Genomic DNA, 21,718 nt, shown 5'->3' with positions numbered 1-21,718 from the left:
ATTTATTTATATATTTTTAAAAGATTTTATTTACTTATTCATAGAGATGCAGAGAGAGAGAGAGAGAGAAGCAGAGTCACAGGCAGAGGGAGAAGCAGGCTCCATGCAGAGAGCCTGACATGAGACTCGATCCGGGGTCTCCAGGATCACGCCCTGGGCTGCAGGTGGCGCTAAACCGCTGTGCCACCGGGGCTGCCCTTTATTTTTTTTAATCCTAAATTAAAATCTTTCCAAGGAGCAAACACAAAACTACACTATTATTTTCTCTTTATGTTTATCAAAAACTATTTTACTTTTCTTAATAATTAGAGCATTGTTTCCAAGAAACAATGAAATCTTCTGTAGAATCTATGAAATCTATAATTACAGTTACAAAGACCCTGAACCAATTTCTACCATCTATTTTTGAAACTCCAATAGTGATTCTCCACTGTTTAGTTATGTTCTACTTCTAAACAGTAAGAGTTTGGGGCAGCACATTTGAAGAAAGGCTGTACTTCAGTTCTTAGATATTTTTTGCTGCTCCAAATTTGCCTTTAAGACTTCCACTAGCAGGTTGCACCTAATTCTATACCACATTCAGAACCATCTGAGCTGGGATCCCTGGGTGGCACAGTGGTTTGGTGCCTGCCTTTGGCCCAGGGCGCGATCCTGGAGACCCGGGATCGAATCCCACGTCGGGCTCCCGGTGCATGGAGCCTGCTTCTCCCTCTGCCTGTGTCTCTGCCTCTCTCTCTCTCTCTGTGACTATCATAAATAAATTTAAAAAAAATTAAAAAAAAAAAAGAACCATCTGAGCTCAATGAGTAAGCATCTAATAGATAACACTGTCCACTTAAAACTCAGTTACAGTAAAAGCTTTTCCTTTTGATGAAAATGGTGAAATGATGAAAATTTAGCAGTTAAGTTTAATGAAGGATTCTTGTTCTGGCTCCATGCCAATAATAATAATAAAAAAAATAGGGCACCAGCAAAGAAGCATATAAAATTAATAAAGCATATAAAATTAATTCTTATTCTAACCACTAAAATGATATTGAGAAAGGTTAGTGATTTGACATACTTATTAGTAAAATCTTTTTATTTTTAAATATGCTACACCTCCAAATCAAATCAACATAATGGAAAATGAGAAACTGGCTCAAGATTTCAAAATACATCACATTACTGTAAAAATATGCTGGACTTGGACCCCAAATTTAATCTATGATTTTGGCAATTTTTGACTTTCATGACAATATTTATGAAACTGACATTGATTTAATTTAGTCTCAAAGTTCCAAACTAAAACCAATTTGAAAGCATTTTCAATAACTCAGTGATACAGTTTAATTTACAAGAAGACCCAAAACTAGAATTCATGGTTCTCATCTTCTCCTAGAATCTCTTACCTGTCAGGAGAACAAAGGGTCAAGATAATACATTACTGCCTCTCTTGAGGATCGAGTCCCATATGGGGCTCCCTGCATGGAGCCTGCTTCTCCTTCTGCCTCTCTCTCTCTCTCATGAATAAATAAAGTCTTAAAAAAAAAAAAAAAAAACTATACCCACAATAAAAATTTCAGACAAATATAAATATAGGTCACTGACTTCACAACACTCTTTTGAGGTACATATGTCAAAAAACTATTCTGTGGTGAAACACTGTGATGAAACTATTGCAACCAAGTTTTCCTACTTTCTACTATCCTAAGCAAGAGCCAAAATAGATTCATGTTATACTCTGTATTGAAGTGATTTTACTAATAATGGGAGGACCCAGTGTGTAGTGATATAAAAAACATTTCAATATGAAGGCATGAAATCTAGAGTTAGCTAGAAGGTCAGGCTTAAGATCCAGTGACGATGGTGTTGTGCCTATGGGGGAGGAATATTCACACCACAAGTCTGTCACAAATCCATATTCCATACTCATATGACAAATTACCAACCAGTGACAAGAGGCAGCACAAAAACACCGAATTGTTCTCCAAACGTGCCTGGTCAGTGCTCTCCAATTTTTTTATAACTTCTCAAAGCTTTGATGATTTCTCAAAGCTAAGAAGACAGTAAGATCTAAAAAGAATCACTGTCATGACTAATGGCCATGTTAGATTCACACTATTAACACCATATATTACATTAGGCCTGAATGTATGAATTTTCAATGAATATCTAATTAAGATGGTAATTTTTTTTTTTTTTTTTTTTTAAGATTTTATTTGAGGGAAGCCTGGGTGGCTCAGCAGTTTAGCACCACCTTCAGCCCAGGGTGTGATCCTGGAGACCCAGGACTGAGTCCCAAATCAGGCTCCATGCACAGAGCCTGCTTCTCTCTCTGCCTGTGTCTCTGCCTCTCTCTCTCGCTCTCTGTTTCTCATGAATAAATAAATAAAATCTTAAAAAAATAATAAAGATTTTATTTGATAGAGTGAGAGAGAGAAAAAACAAGCAGGGGGAAGGGGCAGAAGGAGAGGGAGAAGCCAATTCCTTGCTTAGCAGGGAGCCTGAGGTGGGATTCAATCCTGGGACCTGGGATCATGACCTCAGCCGAAGGCAGATGTTTAACGGACTGAACCACCCAGGTGCCCAATATGGCCATTCTTATTAAGATAAAATAACAATATTATTCATTAAAACATCTGTGATACAATTTCTCAGAAACAATGTTAAAATTTCAATTCTCAGAAAAGCCATGAAAATGTCTCTAAATCAGTTATGGCAAAGTTTTGAAAAAGCAGTGAGGATTCAGTGCTTAACAAAATAAGAATGTTTACAAGTAGTTGTGCAATGTGAATTAGAGTATTTAGAGAATGGAGAGAGTACTACTGAAATCAAAACTGATTTATCTAAGTATATCTACATGTGCTGCCATTGTGGTCATGCTGGCATTTCTTCTCAGGGAAACTGCTCTACCATAAAACTGATTTTCTTTACAACTAAGTGACTGTGAGAACTGTCAAAGGGAAACAAAACTAACTATTAGGCATGCTAATACATTAACCGTACAACTCCTTTTAATGGTTTATTTAATTTCATAGTAATATTATGATGTAACCTGAACAGCGAGTTCTATTTCAGTTCAATTCCATAAATTTTTAAAGGCTGAGACTTCTATTCAGAGCTAAGTATGAAGACAAGGTCTTTAGAGAATCTCAATCTGGTGCGGGTAAACAGAAACAGAAACAATAGTAATACTATGTAACTTCCAACTAAAGATCATTTGTATTAAGTTAAAGAAAGCAGAGTTAATCTTCTGACAACAGTTAAAGCAAAGAGAACTCATCTCTCTTTTGAAGAAATAATTACTAGTCCACCGAGCATCTGAAGATATGAGAGTCTATACACATAAACTAATTTACACAATTTTGCAGTCAGTACATTTTCACTGCATAAAGATTAAACAGTAGGTATCTGTTTAGAGAAGAAACACTCGATTAAAAGTTTGTTTTGGGGGCACCTGGGTGGCTCAGTGGTTGAGCGTCTGCCTTTGGCTCAGGGCATGATCCCAGGATCCTGGGATCCAGTCCCACATCAGGCTCCCTGCAGGGAGCCTGCTTCTCCTTCTGCCTGTGTCTCTGCCTCTCTCTGTGTGTCTCTCATGAATAAATAAATATTTTAAAAAGTAAAAGTTTGTTTTGAAATAGCCAACAAATTTGCAAAACATACAAACAAAAAATTGTAAAAGTAATCTTAACAAACATAGCTAAAGACTGCGTGAAGTCACGTTACTATTTAACAATAATACAAAAGGAAATTAACTTATTTTTACTAAAGTGAACTTAAGTATTCCAGTCATCATTTTTCTGGCACAATTATTGTTCCGGCACTATGTCTTCTATAAAAAGCATCTGTGTACCCATCTATCCCAGGTCTGTTTACTGCCAACTATAAGCATTCCCTATTCTTATTTTTCTACATCACTCTACTAAAAATATTATTCACACAATATATGCAAAATTGCATTCATATTGGTCCTGCAAACTCGTCCAAAGCGCCCCCAATTCACAAGAGGCTTCAGTCCTGGAGTTATGGGTGAGAAAAAGAGGTGGTACACCTAGCCTGTGGTGATTTCACATATACAGCAGACCCTTGAGCAACGGGGTTTGAATGGAACAGGTCCACTTATATGCAGATTTTTTTCAGTCCTTACTGTATTTACAGTGCCGTCCTGTCAATTTATTTTCTCTTCCATATGATTTCCTTGACATTTTATTTGCTTTCGCTTACTTTATTATGAGAATGCAACATATGATACGCTGTTAACACACAAAAATGCGTTAATCAACGGTTTATGTTATCGGTAAGGCTCTTGGTCAACAGGCTGATAGCTAAGTTTCTGGAGAGTCAACAGTTATAGGGGATTAGGACTGCACGCTTCCAACCCCGTTGCTCAAGGGTCAACCGTAGTTGTATGAATCCTTTTAACCCAGACACCTGCCCTGAACCACGTTTTTAACCTGCAGTAAATATATATGTGTCAAGCTGTCAAAGCGGCGGCACCAGTCCATACCCCAGTACCTGTAAAACCTAAGAGCCCGAGGTCTTGTTTTAAGGTTTCATATTTAAAGATAGCGCGTTCATCTTTTGTTAAAGATCTAAATTTGCCTGGGATTTCCAGGAAACCTGGGGAGGGAGGTGGTGGTGGAAAAAACACAAAGAGAAAAACCCACGCTCTGTGGCTGTGAGAAAACTAAACCACGTCTTGATGGTCAGAATCAGTCCTTTCACTCTTTCCCGAACATCCCTTCCTTTTTACTACTCCCCCCCCGCCCCCCCCCACGCCCCGCCAGGCGTTTCAGCAAATCAGTGCTCGACACCAACCCCAGGTTCTTAAAAGGATCCACCGTCCACAAACGAGAGGACCCCATACTCCGAGCCTATTACCCTCGTGATCTCTGCTGGTGGTTTCGCAGACACCTGTGAAAACGCCAAAGCCCGACGTTAGATTCCCCAAGGGCTCCTTTTTCTTTTTTCTGACCCGATTTCTCTTTTTCTGGCCCTCTTTTGTAGGCCGGACGACCCCCAATCACACCTAAGTCCTCCTCCGGCGTGGCCCCCCCCCCCCGGTCCCGGCTGCTCCGCCCCCTCCCCCCCAAATCCCCGAGCATCCCTTCCTCCCGCCCCGCAGTCCCGCGGCACCCCGGGGTCGGCCTCGCCCCCTCCCCGGCTCCCCCGACCCTCCGAGCCCTCGCCCCTTCGGAGCCACCTGTCCCTCCGCGCTCGCCCCCCTCGGGCCCTCGGCCCCACAGCCCCCGCTTCCCGCAGGCTCCGTTCTGGGGCCGACCCTCCAGGCGGCCTCAGCCGTCCCCGCCCTCCGCACCCGGCTCCGCCGCTGCCTCCCGACACATCCCCGGCGGCGGGCGCCTCCCCAACTCCCCCTCGCCTCGGGCGCGGCTTCCGCTCACCTCCGCGGTCCCAGCCGGGCTCCCCCGACCCACCTCCGAGTCGGCGTCCGAGCCGCCGTCGGAGTCCCGGGCCCTCCGGGCCTCGCCGGAGTGCAGCGCCTCGAGCTGCGGAGGCGGAGCCCGGGGAGGCGAGCCGGGGTGCAGGCGGGGGCGGTGGCGGCTGCGCGCGGGCATCGCCTCGGCCGGTCTCCGCCGCGCCCGCGGCCGCCCGAAGCCGAACCGGAACTGCTTCGGGAGGCGGGGCCGCGCGGCCGAGGGGCGGAGCCCTACGGGGCGGGGCGGGGCCCAAACCGGAAGGGTCGCCGCATTCGAGACCCGCGAGCGGAGGAAAGCCGCAGCGAGGCGGCGCGAGAGCGCATGCGCCGGGCCCACCGCCCGGGAGCGAGCGCACAGGGGCGGGTGCAGGCGGAGGCGGCGCGTAGGACTGGGTAGGGAGGCTCGCGGGCGGGAGGCGGTGCCCGGTTCCTTTGGAGGGAGCCAGCCTCTCTGCAAGAGCCAGCATCCAACGATCATTGTTACGTTCCTTGTTCCTCCACTGTCCGACGGTGCTTCCTTCAAATCCTGTATGAACATCTCTCTCACTTAATCCTTGTGCCACATCTGCAGGGTATTCTAACACAGGAGGGCCGAGACACCTGCCGGACGTACCGCAGTTAACACGTCCCAGAGTCCGTATTCGTACTTCGGAACCTGTGCTCTTTTCTCACTCCCACTATTGGAAAGTCCCCAACCAGCCCTAGGATTGGCATAAACCAAATCCAAAACCACCTGCGACCTGGGCTCCAAGCCCTCCTTGACCTGCTTCCCCATCAAGTGCAGAGCAGGCTTCATTGGCTCTGATGGGGGTGGAGACGGGTCCCAGGATAGACAGGAGGCCCTACATTCCCCACGGGATCCCCTGGTGTATCCTTTACCCTCAAGCTGGACTCCGGACCAGGAGCAGCTGGGAGCCTTCCCTCTGCAGCTCGTACACCTTGCATCCCATCAGGGCCTTTGCAAAGTACCAGAGAGCAGGCAAGTCATCTTCCCTCCTGTGCCGGTAACTGGCTCTGACAGGTCAGATAAAGACCTTTCTCGGTGTCTGTTGTGGGGACAAAAGGCCTTAGAAGCAGAGCAATCTCCCTCCCCACCCCAAAAATGTTTCTCTCGACAGTTTTCTGGCTTTTCAGAAAGTAGGGCAACATTCACTTCCCTTCTCCCCACTTCGATAGACAATGGCCCATTTCAGCCTTCTCTTTTGAGAAATCAGCTGTTTTCATTATTGAACCACTATTCAAGCCTTCCCCCACAAACTCCGTGGGCACCCTTGAGATGAGGTCTTCCTTGCCTCCTCTCTACATTTCTCTGACGCTACAATGCAGGAAACTCCTCCGTCCCAGCCACATAATCCAGAGGCACGGCTCCCACCCAGTTTGTGGCTCATCCAGAGCTGCAGAGCTTTTTATCATTCATTGTTGGAATCATCCACCCCCTCTCCACCCTGGATCTCCATTGTAGCTCAGTCCTAACAACTCAATAGCCTAGGGACGTCTGAATGGCTCAATGGTTGAACATCTCCCTTTGCCTCAGGGTGTGATCCTGGAGACCTGGGATTGAGTCCCATGTCGGGCTCCCTGCATGGAGCCTGCTTCTCCCTCTACTTCTGTCTCTGCCTGTCTCTTTCCCTCTTTCTCTCTGTCTCTCATGAATAAATAAATAACATATTAAAAAAAAAAAAAGAACTAGATAGCCTAACTCAGGGCCCTAAGCCTATTAGTTGAACAAACGTTTCTTAGGCATCCATCATGTTAGACCCAGAACATCCTTTGTTTCACTTAATCCTCATAATTCTTTGAGGTCAGTGTAATTATCCTTACTTTACAAATGAAGAAACTGAGGTAGAAAGGTAAAGTAACTTGCAGAGATATGACCAATTCTGTGTCGTCACGGAGTTTGGGGTTGGGGGGTGACTTGGGGAGAGAAATGTCCTATTCTTTCTGGAGGCCTCTGTGACCTGCTGAGTCACTTGCTCCTACCCCACCTGTCCCTGCCAATCTCCGGGAAGGAGAAATGACACTGGAGACGCAGAAAGGAGTGACCCGCAGAATCAGAGGAGTGGGTGGGCTGGCCCATGGCTGAAGCCTCAGTCCCAGAGCTGAGGGGAGATGCCAAAGCCACACCTTGCCCCAGCGTTCTGGAACTGGAGGAGCTCCTGAGGGCAGGGAAGGTTTCTTGCAGCCACGTGGACGAAGTTTGGCCCAACCTTTACATAGGAGATGCGTGAGTGGTAGCTGGTCAAAGGGGTGTGGGGAAGGGGACAAGGAGAGACAGTTCTTGGGTTCTTTCCAGAGATGGGAACAGGGTGGGACTGGGAGAAATAGTTGTGCTCTGCACATCCCAGGGCCAGGGACTTCCTGCAGGATCTCTGGTGTGCTGGGGACAGTGCAGTGATCAGGTGTGATCACCAGGAGGCAGGGCTTTTGCCAGCCTGGATGGGTGGTGCACCCAGAGGATCGTGGCGTCTTGGGCTTTATCCAGGACAAAGGGCGAGTCTGGGATATGGTACTCTCAGGTATGACATGGGATGGACAGGGAGCTCCCCTCCCTGGTCCCAGCCTCCCTCCTCTGGGCACAGAGTGGGTGAGAAAGGTGAATCAGGGAAGGTGTCACCATTAAACATTCGCAAACTAGAAGCAGGTATGTGGTCATGGCCAGTAGAGGCCAGATGTGGGTGGGAAGGCATGAGGCAGGAAAGGAGGGGCAGCTGGATTCCAGGGCTGAAGCAATTCTTTCCTTCCTGTCTTGGCCAAGGCAGGAGCAGATAGCCTCAGGAAGCGAAGAGGGTCTAAAGATAACTCCCTTTACCACCAACTCTTCTACAGGAAAGCTCTGAGGGTGGGGCCTACTGGGTTCCTGTGGCTCCCTGTGGACCTTTATGGCTCTGTCCCTCTGAAGCAGAGGACGAGACAAAAACCTCCTTCCTGGACCCCACGGCTCAGCCAGCACCCAGCCCTATTCCTCCCCTTCCTAGGGCCACGGCAAATAACCGCTTTGAGCTATGGAAGCTGGGCATTACCCACGTGCTGAACGCAGCCCATGGGGGACTCTACTGTCAGGGCGGCCCTGACTTCTACGGCAGCAGCGTGAGCTACCTGGGGGTACCAGCCCACGACCTCCCCAATTTCGACATCAGTGCCTACTTCTCCTCAGCAGCCGACTTCATCCACCGTGCCCTCAGCACACCTGGGGGTAGGACTTGGGTCTGAACCCATATCCCCTCCTTCTCACTCATGGGGGCAATGCCCAGTTTCCCCTCAAATACCAGTGCCCTCCCATCTCTAGTTTTTAAAAAGCCTTCCGGTTTTAAAAAATTCAGTGCTTCAGCAGCGATTTATCCAACCTTGTTGCTTCACAGACAGGAAAGTGGAGGCCTAGACTACAAGGTCGTGTCATGAGTTAGGAGCAGTCCTGGGACTGGAAGAAGCCAAGCCTCCCAAACAGCAAAAACAGTTCTTTCTCTCCATCATTCAGCCTTGAGAAATTACCATTTAGTAACTAGATGTCTGGTTTCCCACAAAGCATTTTCAAATGGAAAACAAAACCAAAAAACTTCTACTACTAAGGGTATAACGAAGCAGCCTGGCAGAGCTAGAGTCCCTGCTTTGCGTTCATCATGGGTGAGAGCCGTGCCCCTTGTGTCCTGACCCTGGGTTAGCCAGTGTCCCTCTCTGGACTTTAGTTTCTCACCTATGTGACAGGAAAGACAAGACTATGGGTCCCAGCACTTTTTAACATTCAGAGTGCTTTGACATTCATTTGTTCATCATCCATTCATTTACCAGCTGTTTATTACCTTTTCGGTGCTAGGCACTGGGCTAGATACTGAATCCACACTCAGACAAGGCAGGGTCCCTGCTTTCATGGAGCTTGCCACTATATGTTTTGTGGAAAGACAGTCAAAATTATGAGTACTCTTCATATGAATGGGTAAATTTCAAAAGATAGAGGAGAACGGGAGCAGGACAAGGGTGCTCAATCCAGAGGACCTGGCAAATGAGGGGCCTACCCTCTAACAACAGTATTCACTAGGCCATATGCAAAAAAGATTAGCTGCTCTGTGATTCAAGTGATACCATGAGTGGTCAGGAAAGACTGTACAAGGAAACCATGTCTTAGCTGAAACCTGACAGATGAGTAATAGACATTAGTCAGACCAAGAGCAGGAGACTTTTTATAGGTGGTTGCAATAGCATGTGCTAAGGCTGGAGGCCAGAGACCAGGAAAGCTTTAAGGAACTGAAAGTGACCCAGGGTTCCTCGGGCTAAAGGTCAGGGTGAGGCAGCCTGAGATGAAGCTGTAGGGTCAGCAGGGGCCAGCCCATTGAGGGTCTTGTAAGCCACATTGAGGAATTTGCACCCTACCTTAAGAGTAGGTTAAAGAGGTGTTGGTATACCCATTTGACAGATCAGGAAACTGAGACCGGTAAAGGCTGAACAGCTTGCCCAGGATTCAGAGTTCTACCCAAGGCAGAATAGGGAAAGGCACTTGGGTCCCTACCTCCACCCCTGGGTACCAACAGGTGGGAAAGGGTCTTTCACCTGGATGTCTTCCTCAGCCAAGGTCCTGGTGCACTGTGTGGTAGGGGTGAGCCGCTCTGCCACACTGGTCTTGGCCTATCTCATGCTGCACCAGCAGCTGTCCCTGCGCCAGGCAGTGATCACCGTGAGGCAACACCGATGGGTCTTCCCCAACCGAGGCTTCCTCCACCAGCTCTGCCAGCTGGACCAGCAGCTGCGGGGTGCAGGCCGGAGCTGAGGGGCCAGGTGAGGGCTGGGCAGGGCATGGGGAGGGGAAGGCCAGTGAGGGCTGGCAGGGGATGTGGAACGGGACTAGTCTGGAGGTGGGTTGTCAGGGTTTTGTGTGGCCAGGAGTGAGGATTGAAAAGGGGGCCTGGCTCCCTCCTCAAGCTGCTGGGCTCACTTGCCAACTCAAGGCCTCATCAGGGCCTGGTTGAGGCAACCTTCCAGAAGGACCCCCTCTCCCTGGCCCATCCATATTCTTCAGCCCCACCCCACCCCCCAAAGGATGGAAAGGCCAGGGAGTTAAAGGGTAGAAAGCAGAAAATGGAAGAGGTGAGACCTTCTTACCTGGTCGTGACACGGCCCTGCCCTGCTTCCTTGGCCAGAAACCTGTGCGGGCTCACCCGAACCCTGCCAAGCAGTAGCACAGCCAGTCCTGACACCTGCGGGCTGTCTGACCTTCCCAGGCCTCTGCACACCCTCCCCTCAGGTCCAGACCCCCAACTGCAGCTCTGCAGGGAAAGTGTGGCTTGAGCTGTCACTCTCGGCTAGGTTGTTTTCAGGTCAGCCCTGCCTCACCCTTCTCATGATGTGGAAGGAGATTGGGGGGGCTCCTGCTACCAGCCACAGCCTCCTCACAGGAGCTCAGCCCGATGCATGGTTCTCCTGTCATCACGCCATTCCATTCTCTGCCTTGGACCCTGCCCCCCACTCCCTACCTCCCCCTCCTCGGCCCCCTCCCTCGGGTCAGTGGTCCCATCTCAGAGATGCGCAGAAGGCGCACCACCCTAACCTGCCCCCCCCCCCCCGCCCCAGGTCTAGAGATCCCTGGAGGACATAGAGGTCTTCCTGAAGTCAATCCAGCTCCTTTCTGCTCCCATGTACCCCTGCCCTGCTGCTCTGTGTACATTTGTCCCTTAAGGAACAAATCCTTAATACCTCCCCCCGAGGCCTCCCCATTCCTGCTGGAGGCCCCAGTGTCCCCAGCTGCCTACTAGGAGGAGTTGGGCTCCCCCAGCAAAAACCCTGCTTCTCGGGCTTCCAGACCACAAATGGCCACCAAGTGCTGCTTCAGTTTCTTTGGCAACAGCCCTGTGTTTTCCTCCAGCTCAGCTGGGAGGAGACAGGGTGTTGCTTCCTGTGGTCAAGTGGCTGTGCAGGTACCAGCATCGTGAGGGAGCTGCAGTGTCCACTGCTCTTCTCCTACCGCGCCCAGGCTGGGTCTCTTCCTGCCTGTCTCCACCAGCCTGCCTTCCTCACATTCACCTCCCCCTTGAGGACCATTAGCTCGGGGATGTGGGGTGTGGGGGTGTGTGGGGGTAAGCCCAGAGCTGCTTTCCACGGCCCCTAGCCCACCTCCGGCTCCCACCCATGCTCCTCCTTCCCTCATCTATCCTCAGAGACTAGGGGGTGTGCCCACCACCCACCGGCCTCCAGGGTCTGAAAGCCAGGGGTGGGTGACTGGCCTAGGCTCACTGGAGAGTTGGGAAAGTGGCAGCTGTCTCCCGCCAGGAGCCTCCCAGGGTGTGGATTGAATTCCCCACTGCCCAGACCCCACCAAAAGCTGGTTTTGGTGGGGGCTGGCCACCCCCCACAGCCAGGCCACCAAGGGGGAGCACTTTAGTAACTCAGACCCCTTCTTGATGCTCTCTGGAGGGTGAGCGCCTTGGGGATGGGGATTAGGGCAAGAAGTAGAGCTGGGTTTAGAGTTCAGGGGTGAGTGCACTGGAAGAAAATCACGGTTATAGCTGGGTTGGGGATTAGGCCGAGGGCTGGGCTGGGTGGAAAACTTGTGGGGAGCTCTGCGGGTATGGGGAGCCGAGAGGGAGACAGGAGTGGCATGGTCCCGTCCTGCTCTCTCCTCTAAACAGGTTTTAGGAACCAAGTAGAACAGCAGATCTCTGATGATGCCCAGTTGCCCCACTTCCTTGGCCTGGAGCGCTTAAATACCCTGACCTCCGGCCTCAGCATCTTTCCCATCAGGCAACTGGCTTGGGAGAAATCGGTCGGGCTTACAGCATTGCACAATTCCTGGAGGTGCCATCCACCAAGCAGCCTATGTGACCGGAGCCCCCAGGAGTTATGCAGTGTGCCGCCCATGTGGCCATACACAGCAGCCCTGGGGACTCTGAAGGATGAGGGGGCCGTGGGCAGAGGCCAATTCTTTCCATAAGCCCTGGGCCCCAAACCTGCCTTACCTCTCAGCACCAATACCCAATTGACCTTCCCCAGAGGGTTCAAGGCAGAGGCAGGTTCAGGTGGCAGTTCTTGCCCCTGCCCTGACAAGTCCCAGCTGACCTGGGCCTTGGTTTGCCAGCCCATAACAGGGAGCTCATCTCTCCCCCAGAGCTGGTCCTTCCTCCCCGCCACGGCACTGGCCCTGCTGGTGCTGCTGGAAGCTCTGGCCCCGGTGGACACCAAGAGGATGGTAAGAACCCAGCGTGCGGTTCGCCCTAGAGCCTGCTACTCCGTCTGCTTCCTCCTGCTGCCTGCACTCCCTGCCGGCTACTGTCTTCGGTTCCCACAGGTGGGAACGGGCTGCCTTCTCGGCCAGTCCCTAAAGCCCCTCAGCCAGGGACTCCGAGGACCCCGAGGTGTGAGGATGGGAGGAGCACAGGAGGGGATTCTAAGTGTCCATGATAGACCTTGGCCACAGCTGCCTCCACCCACTCTCCCCAGGGCTCAGGGAGCCCCAACAGGGGCTGAGCCTTGGCTCCCAGGAGCTCAGTCTTCAGACCCCGTGTAGGTATGGCTGCAGGTGTGCATACGCCTGTGTGTGTCAGTCCTCTGGGAGTGTGAGTGGGGAAGAGCACCAAAGTACATGAGTGCATGAGGAGGGTCTCTGGAGAGCAAGAGGGGTTCTTAACAGCCCCAAGTCCAAGGTCCCTAACTGACCACAGCGGCCTTGGGAGGTGCCTAAAAGACGGTCTTGCTGGCCTCAAGGGACAGGGATGTCTGGGCTAGGAATGCCTTCTGGGGGAGGGAGGAGCCTGGCACCTGTCCAGAGCTTCTGGACACGCAGCTCTGACTGGAGCCAGGGCAGGTCTAAAGGCCTGCTCTGAACCTTACCTATACCTTTGTACCCACACTGTCCTCAGCCCGAGTCTTCTAGATCTGAATCCTAGTCCTATAATTCTCAGCTCTCAACTAAGCTCCCCTGGACCTGGGCGCCAATGTTGGCATTGCTGCCAGTTTGTGTGTGGCTTTGGCTAGTCTCTTCTCTGTCCTCCTCCATGGATGATCCTTCCAGCTCTAGCCTCCGGCCCATGCTTTGCACCACTCTTGAAGGCCAAGGGAGCTTTTAAAATGGCTTATGGGATCCTCCTCCTCCTCCCTGCCCCACAATCAACATATGCATCCGCACAGACCACAAGCAGACCCCTGCGGGCTGCCTCTCCTCCCAGCAAGGCCAGGTGCCTGGCTGGGCTTGGCACTGACCATGCCAGGGACCAGTGGGTGAGTTGGGAGTGTCAGGGGGAGGCCAGAAGAGGGGAGCAGCACATCATGTTTTATAATTAAACTCAAATCAAAAAATAGAAACAGCATCAAGTGTGCAGAGACCGGGAGCTGGAAGCCGGCAGTACAAAGTGCCTGTCAGAGAAGACCACAGCCTGGGCCATATACCCCCACAGGTGGGTGCATGCCCCTGTTTCGGGGGGGGGCGGGGGTTGGTGGCCACAGAGCATGCTGGGTCATGAGGGCCAGGGCGCCTGGGCCTCTGTGTGGTGTGGAGGGATTGGGTTAGATTGGACGACAGACTGGGTTAGAGACAGTCGAGTCAGAAAGATGTGGTCTTGAATCCTGGATCCCAGGCTTATTGGCTGTGTGACCCTGAACATATTGTTTAATCCCTCTGGGCCTCAGTTTCCTCATCTGTGAAATGGGGATGATAATATATTATCTGCTTCATTAAGGGTACTGTGAGGATCCAGGGAGAAAATGTAGGCGTTTGGCTCTGTCTGGTACATAGTACGTCCTTAGTAAGTGGAGAATATAATTACTATTGCTGGACAGAGAAAGAACCCTCAAGAAACAGAGAGATAGCGACTAAGCGTCACTGTCCTGTGGGGCGGTTCCCCTCCACAGGTTATGGCTGAGGCTTGGAAGGATATGAGTAACAGTAATAGTAATGGTAATAATAGTAAGATGTGCCATTTTGGGGGCATCTACCCTAAGACAGACCCTGTGGAACGGCCTTATGTTTAGTTTCTTGTGAAATTCTCACAGCAGCGCCATGAAGAAAGTGGCTCAGAGGAGTCCACACAAATACCAGCCCCGAGAACTCTGCCCGCCCGTCCTCCTCCAAGGCCCGCATGCTGAGGGCAGCGGAGCCCCACCGGCTGCTCGTCGGGCTGCCCACCTGCCCCCGCCCCGAGTCCCCCAGGCCCCTCACTCGTCCTGTCCCGAGGTCTCTGGCCTCAAAGGTCCTGTGGCCACTGTCCCTTCAGGGCTGCTCGGGGAGGAGGAGGGGGAAGCAGAGAGACTGGGTAGGAGGGAAGGCCAGGGGGGACCTCTGGAGCTTCAGCGCAGGAGAGGACAGCAGCTGCCCCTTGCCCGGAGGAGCCCGGGCCCTGGCCTGAGGCCGCAGGCCTGCGGGCGGGCGGTGTTGGAGGGTCGCGGAGGAGCCTGAGCTCCTGGGAGAGGCTGCGGAGAGCCACGTGGAGAGGATGAGGGACGCAGAACAAGTGCCCAAACTTGTAAACAGCGGCAGCGCGACAGCGGAGCCGCTGCGGCCTACGGAAGCAGCTGTTGGGCTTCGGGAGACACAGGAAGGCAGCAGCATGAGGGCCAGAGCGACTGAGGAGGAGCCAGGCCCGGCCCAACAAATGTCAGGCCCACGCTTCACTCCGGTGGCCCAGGAGATGGGGGGGGGGGGGGGAGTCAGGCCGCAGAAACCAGGGTGCATCCGGAGCTTGAAGGAGGAGGCCTTGGGCAGGGGGCTGCTCCCCCGCATGGGCTAGAGCAGACAGGTGTGGGGGTACCTCCGCGAGCATCAGGTGTGAGGCTCTAGGTGGGACCAGACAAGCAGTGCCCCTAAGTCCAAAGAAAACGCCCTGTTCTCCAGACGTGGACCTGAGGCCCCTCCGAGGTTGAAACTGTGGCCTAGCAGCCCTGCCCCCTGCCCCCTGCCCCCCAGGCGGTTTCCTCCTCTTCCCAGGAGCTGGCTGGGACCAGCTCTGTCCCAGCCAGACCCTGGCTCCCCAGCCCCGGCACGGCTGGCTGCAATGTGCCCACGGGCCACAGGGTGGCGGCCGTACCCCACGCCAAGCTCAGAGGCCGGTGGGCCCGCCTGGCTTCCCGGGGCTCCATTTCCACCACCTGCATTAACTCAGCTCCAGCTTTTGGCTCCAGACCAGCGTGGCTGTTGGACAAGCCTGGGGCTTTCCTCACCCCGACACACTACGCTGCTCCTTACCCTGTAGTTACCACAAATCCAGCCACTGCTCTCATTCTCAGGTCAGACCTCCCCAGCCCCCCCCCTCCCCCCCACCAGGAGCAAAGACTTGCTGGAAGCCACAGAATGAGTTAGGGCCACGCTGTCTGCCCTCCCTCCCTCCCTCTGAAGTTCTCTTTCCACTACTTCAAGTAGCCTCCCGTGTCCACGGGGAGTTCCAGGGCCAAGAGCCTTTCATCCCAAAGAGATGCCAAGCCAAGATGGCCTGGGGGTTTGGAAGGACTGCCCTTGAGTCCACAGCGGCCTGGGTGGCTCTCACACCCCACCCCCACCAGCTCCAAGGAGAAGACCTGGAATTCTAGCCACTTCACAGCGTTTGTGTTCTGGGCGGAACCTGGCCAGGGCAGGTTCCGTTCATGTGCTGTGTCCTGTCCCAGTACCCACTCCCCCATTCCCAGCCCCAGGTCATGCCCTAGGTAGGTGGCAGGCCACTCAGCCTGCCTTGACAGGTCACAGTGGGGGATGAAGGGGAAAGCCGGGTCTTCACTTCCACCCTGCCCGCCGGCTGCCCACTGGGTGAGCTTGGCCAAGCCGGTGGCCTCCTGGGTGCCCATTTCTCTTCCTGGTCCTGCCGCTGCCTACCAAAGAGAAAAGATGTTCTTTCCAGTTTGTACCTTCCCTAGTTACTGGTTGAGGGGGCCAGGGACAATGAGCCAAGAGAGGAACTCCTTCCCAGCCCAGCACCAGATGCAGATTCTGGTGCCACTGACATCCCAGCTCTGCAGGGTCCCGGATACCCTCAGACAGCTGTCTCCTGACACAACCCACCCCACCTGGGTGAGGTCTGACCTGCAGCACTGGCCTGAATCATGGGGGTAAGGAGACAAATCCCAGGGCCTAGAGGTAGATGTGTGTCAGCAATCCCAGGCTCCCCTGTAGAGACAAGATGGACCAGTGACCACTCTCTGGAGTCCCCAGAGGTGGTAACTGGAAGGCTTAGAGGGAGAACCGAAGGAGCACAGCTGGATTGAAAGCCCAGCCTTGCTCCCTATGAGCCATTCAGCTTTGGGCATCACTTAAAACATCTGTCTTGACCTTTAGGTTCTTCCTTTCTGAAATAGGGACCTGCCCCGAGGGAGGCCTCAGGCCCTTAAGAGGCATCAGCTTACTTCATATGGAGATGCTAACAAATGCCATTTCATGGTTCCGGGCCCCCTCATTCCTGAGATGGGCTCTGGGCATCAAGCATCTGAAACTGGGAGGGCACAGGGACCTGGGGACCAGCCCTGGAAGTAGCAGGGGAGGGAGCTTGAGATGAACTGCCAGGTCGTGGGGGCCTTCCTAAGTGCACTCTGAGGGCCACAGCCATCTGAGGTCCCCATCCCTACAAAGTCTCAAGCCCAGTGACAAGAGGGGGGCTCTGTGCTGACTAGTTGCTACAGACAGAGTACTCCAAGGGCCCCTTAGCCAAAGCTCCCAACATCGGGGCCCTTGGAAAGGGCAGGGGAGAACTTCCCAGCTCCACAGCAGTGACAAGGGATTGATTCGCTTGTTCCCCCGGGAAAAGGATCTAGGCCTCAGCCCCAGCTGAGCTGGTTAATAACCTCATCCAAAATAGCTGCGGCCTTTCCTGTAGCATCCCACTGGCACCTGGGCGCTGCACCATGCCTGGGCCTCCCCAGCAGCTGGACCCACCCGCGGGGATCCTGCCCCCAACCACCACAGTGTCCACTCTGTTTCAGGATGGACTCGCTGCAGAAGCAGGACCTCCGGAGGCCCAAGATCCACGGGGCAGCCCGGGTACCCCAGTACCAGCCGCCCACACTGGCCTACCTCCAGCGCTTGCTGTGGGTCCGTCGGGCTCCCATGCTGAGCCACGTCAATGAAGTCTGGCCCAACCTCTTCCTAGGAGATGCGTAAGTACCACCGACATTGAGAGGTGGAGGGAACAGAAGGGGAGCTTCTCCCGGAGTCCTCCATCTCTTTCCAAACATTCCTATCCTTGTATATTATGATTAGTTTTAACTGTGGAAAGAGAACACACATGAGACAAGCAGACACAGCACATATGAGCAGTTTCACCATCCAGGTCAAGAGACAGGACATTACTTATGCCCCAGAAGTAACTGGATCCTTCTCAACATAACCCCTTTCCCTGTAGAGAACTACTAAATGTTGAAATAATCATCTCCTTGCTTTTCTTTATAGTTTTAACATCTGCGTACCTAACAATGTTGTTAGTTTTGCCTGTCTTTTGAAGTTACATGAATGGAATCATATTGTGTGCATTTTGTGTCTAGATCATTTAGTCAATATTGTGCTCAATAATTTGCTCAGATTCATCCATGTTCTATGCAGCTGCAGCTCACTCATTTTTCACTGCTGTATACTATTCATTTGTATAAATATACTATAGTTTATCCATTCCATTGATTATGGACATCTGAGTTGTTTTCACTTTTTGGCTATGATGAACAGTGATCCTAGGAATTAGTCTATGGAACAGCCACACAAGTTTCTCTAGGGTGTGCAATTATTAAAAAAGTAGAATTGTGAGTCATTTTTCCAAAAGTTTTCCTCAAATTTGAAACATATGGATCAATTTTATGTGAATTTTAGAAATTTTCCTTAATATAATATTTAGAAAATAGGGTCCAATATCTTGTTAACAGTATGGCAAATTTGCTATCCCCCATCAGAAAACCAGTAATAAAATCCTTGTTGATTTTTAAAAACTGCATACAAACATAAATGTCTTTTCACATTTTTTTAAACAAAAACAGTATCTTCTAGTCTCATTTCATAATCTACTTTATGTAGAAAGCTTTTTTTTTTAAGTTTTTAAAATGGAAGCATAACATCTTTTGAAAAAATTTGTAAACCGTGTTCGGTATTGTATCCTACATTTTTCATAGGTTCTCAATACAGCACAGACACCTTTCCTTGTTTACCTGCAACTGCAAACATTTTAGGGGTTGCATAGTATTTCATTTAGCTATACCATACTCAGTCTCCTATTATAAGATATTTAGTGATTTTTTTTCCCAATTTCCTTCAATTCTATCTTGAATATCATTAGATCCGGTTTATAAATGTCTGTGGGCACATTTGAATTTTTTTTTTAAGTTCCTAGAAGGAGACTTGCTGAGGCAAAGTATGTATGTGTTTTGCATATTTTTAAGACTTTTGATGCATGTGGTCTGAGTGAAAAGGAGTCTTGAACTCCAACTAGAGGAGCCTCTTCTCTGAGGCCTATTCATTCTTGCCAGTCTCACACTTGGAGGGGAGTGGCAAAGGAGGGAAAGCCATAAGTTCCAGGCCAGCCAGAGGTGACCCCATGAGACCTGCCCCACCTCTCAGCTCCCCGTGCCTTTCCTCCAGGTACACAGCCCGGGACAAGAGCAAGCTGACCCAGCTGGGCATCACCCATGTTGTGAATGTGGCTGCAGGCAAATTTCAAGTGGACACAGGTGCCAAGTTTTACCGTGGAATGCCCTTGGAGTACTATGGCATTGAGGCTGATGACAACCCCTTCTTTGACCTCAGTGTCTACTTTCTACCCATTGCTCGATACATCCGAACTGCCCTCAGTGTTCCCCAAGGTGAGCTGCTGGGGAAGGCACTGGGGCGGGGACGTGGGATCTGGGACACTTTTTCCAGTAGCACTGGTGGGTCGGGTGTCCAGAGCTACGATCCTCTTCAACAACCTTCCCACCCCATAGAGCAAATAGCGACTACCATTTAGTGAGCGTCCCCTTCAAAGGACCAGCAATCACAGACGTAGCTAAGGTCTGGTGTGGTGGTCTGTGTAACCATATCCCTCAGTAAGTGGTGTGGGGCAGAAGGTAAGGACCTTCTAAGATGTGGCCTTGGCAGAGGGCTGCAGGGACAGGGGAAGGTGCAGGACTGGGGGGAAAGGAGGCAGGTGAACGCCCCCTATACTGTGCCACAAGCCCAGGGGACTCCAGAAATACTGTACCCCTCCCACCCTGGCAGAGTCGCAGAGGATGCCAGAGGAAGCATCTTGGACCCAGAGAAAGGAATCCCAATTGTTAACCTTAGCTGGGCCACTAATTTGCTGGGTGGCCTTGAGCCAGTCCCTTTGCCTCTCTGGGTCTCAGCTGCCCCATCTGACCATGAGAACAGTGTCAGTACTCCAGGGTTACATGAATGGAATCATATGGAGATGATATGGGTTACTCCAGGGTTACATGAATGGAATCATATGGAGATGCTAACAAATGCCATTTCATGGTTCCGGGCCCCCTCATTCCTGAGATGGGCTCTGGGCATCAAGTTTTGCCTGTGATAGGTGGGCTGAAGGATGGCCAGGAGGAGTCCCAATTCCCTGTGGGGTGGTCAGGGCGAGGGCAGGTAGCTGACACTAGACTGGGTCTTCCCACAGGCCGTGTGCTGGTACACTGTGCTATGGGGGTGAGCCGCTCCGCTACAGTTGTCCTGGCTTTCCTCATGATCTGCGAGAACATGACACTGGTGGAGGCCATCCAGACAGTGCAGGCCCACCGTGATATCTGCCCCAACTCGGGCTTCCTCCGGCAGCTCCAGGTTCTGGACAACCGACTGGGGCGGGAGACGGGGCGGCTCTGACTTGGTGAGCAGCCGGGAGCCCTGACCCCCTCTGGCCCGCATGGCCCAACCCAACCAGCCCGGCCCTGGGGACAGCAGCCTCTGCTGTTTCCAGTGACCTTGAGGTATAAATAGCAGGTGGGGGCTTAGCTGAGGCAGAAGCAGGGAGAACTGAGTGGTGACCTTTAGCAGGTGGATTTCCCTGACCCAATCCAGAGATTCTTTATACAAAAGAGAGTTCAGTCTGTCTCTATAATAAAAGGTTCATCATGATGAAGACAGGAGATCTTCTGGTGGTTTGTGGAGTGGTGTCTTACTCCCATGATAGTCGTGAGGGGCCAGAAGGCTTGCCAGCTCTGAGTCAGCATGACAGCAGCCTGCAGAAAGAGTCCGAGTCCATGTCAAGTCTCTGTGAAGACACAGGGCAAGTGAGGATCAATTAGCGGTATCGGTCTCTGGTACAAAAGGGAGGAGAGAGGGGACAAGTGCTGAGAATCAGCTGGCCTTCTCCTCGCCTTGTCCTCCCTCATACCATCACCCAAGAGCTAGGTCATCTGAATCAAGACCGATGTTCAATGCATCAGCATCCTCTCCATGCCCACCCTAGCAAAAAGCGATCGTCAAAACTTGCTGTGCAAGTAGCATCTCTTGAATCTTTTCATTTATGCTGTTCTTCCAGAAGGACTGACTAAAACGAGAGGCGGCTGGAAAACACAAGCATTAACCAAGAGGATAGGGATCTGGGGAGGAGACAGCCCAGAAATCCCAGGCAAAGGATGGTTATATGATGGAATGAAACATTTCGTTCTGAATTTCTTCGTATATGTGCCCGAAGAAAGCAATTGCAAAAAGCCCCCTAGATCCCTCACCTGGAACAAAGTATTATGAGAACTAAATGGGCTGCCCGTGGGGCACCTGGGTGCTGAGCGTCTGCCTTCGGCTCAGGTCATGATCCCAGGGTCCTGGGATGGAGCCCTGCATTGGGCTCCCTGCTCAGTGGGGAGTCTGCTTCTTCCTTTCCCTCTGTCCCCCCCGCTGACTGTGCTTGCTCTCTCTCTCTCTCTCTGTGTCAAATGGACAGATAAAATCTTTAAAAAAAACCCCACATATATACATACATACAGAAACGGGCTGGCCTTCCTTCGGCTTCTCAGCTGCTCCTATGTAGTGCTTACCTCTTCCAGCCCCTTACACCTCAACGTTTCTCGGGGTTCTGGCCACTGCCTCTTCTCCCCTGCAGAGTCCCCACCCTGCGGGGGGGGTCCCCTTGCCCCCGGAGCCTCAGTTCACATCTCCGGGCTGATGACTCCTAGAACCCCATGGCGGCCAGTTCCCTCCCCTGTGCTTTCGACCCTCTGTAATCCCACTGCCCATCTCTATCTGACTCTTGCACTTGAATTTCCAACTCAGCTGCACTTTTCATCAGCCCTGCCCCACCGGCTGAGTTCTCCCTACTTCTTCATTTTAGTGAAGAGCTCTGACAGCCACTGTGGCTCACGTCAGTGACGGCTGTCACCTTGGGCTTCCACTTCTCAATTAGTCCCTTGATTTGCTCACTTAGCTTCATCTTT

The 21,718-nt window shown here is 51.7% G+C and overlaps 2 protein-coding genes and 2 long non-coding RNA genes across 7 annotated transcripts in view; 2 read left to right on the top strand and 2 right to left on the bottom strand.

Annotated features, from left to right (window-relative positions):
* SAMD8 (sterile alpha motif domain containing 8) overlaps window positions 1-5,564 on the bottom strand; it is a 50,266-nt gene extending 44,702 nt beyond the window's left edge. Inside the window, exon 1 of one of the 2 annotated variants that reach the window (XM_077895098.1) lies at window positions 5,421-5,564. In XM_077895098.1, the coding sequence (XP_077751224.1) occupies window positions 5,421-5,561 (141 nt within the window). In that variant the 5' untranslated portion in view covers window positions 5,562-5,564. Of the gene's footprint in view, window positions 1-5,387 lie in introns of both variants that reach the window. The other variant, XM_077895097.1, reaches the window with a different exon arrangement.
* Window positions 1-8,522, top strand: part of LOC144312399 (uncharacterized) — a 29,053-nt gene extending 20,531 nt beyond the window's left edge. Inside the window, exon 3 of the long non-coding RNA XR_013377859.1 lies at window positions 8,398-8,522. This is a non-coding gene — a long non-coding RNA (uncharacterized LOC144312399). The remainder of the gene's footprint in view (window positions 1-8,397) is intronic.
* Window positions 8,523-10,070: 1,548 nt separating this feature from the next.
* Window positions 10,071-20,424, top strand: DUSP13B (dual specificity phosphatase 13B). 3 transcript variants are annotated; one of them, XM_077895102.1, is made up of 6 exons: window positions 10,071-10,189; window positions 12,513-12,692; window positions 13,703-13,797; window positions 17,303-17,476; window positions 18,942-19,162; window positions 19,966-20,424. In XM_077895102.1, the coding sequence occupies exons 1-6, from the start codon at window positions 10,103-10,105 to the stop codon at window positions 20,166-20,168; spliced, it is 960 nt and encodes a 319-aa protein (XP_077751228.1). In that variant the 5' UTR covers window positions 10,071-10,102; the 3' UTR covers window positions 20,169-20,424. The 3 variants fall into 3 exon arrangements, with proteins under 3 accessions (XP_077751228.1, XP_077751230.1, XP_077751229.1); XM_077895104.1 differs by lacking the exon at window positions 10,071-10,189 and having other exon boundaries at window positions 12,513-12,593; XM_077895103.1 differs by lacking the exons at window positions 10,071-10,189; window positions 12,513-12,692; window positions 13,703-13,797 and adding an exon at window positions 15,946-16,435.
* LOC144312394 (uncharacterized) overlaps window positions 17,309-21,718 on the bottom strand; it is a 36,015-nt gene continuing 31,605 nt past the window's right edge. Inside the window, exon 2 of the long non-coding RNA XR_013377851.1 lies at window positions 17,309-20,556. This is a non-coding gene — a long non-coding RNA (uncharacterized LOC144312394). The remainder of the gene's footprint in view (window positions 20,557-21,718) is intronic.

This window comes from Canis aureus, chromosome 4 (genome assembly GCF_053574225.1).
Source record: "Canis aureus isolate CA01 chromosome 4, VMU_Caureus_v.1.0, whole genome shotgun sequence".
NCBI lineage: Eukaryota > Metazoa > Chordata > Mammalia > Carnivora > Canidae > Canis > Canis aureus.
Note: the sequence above shows the minus strand (reverse complement) of the source record. Positions and strands in the feature narration are given on the sequence as shown.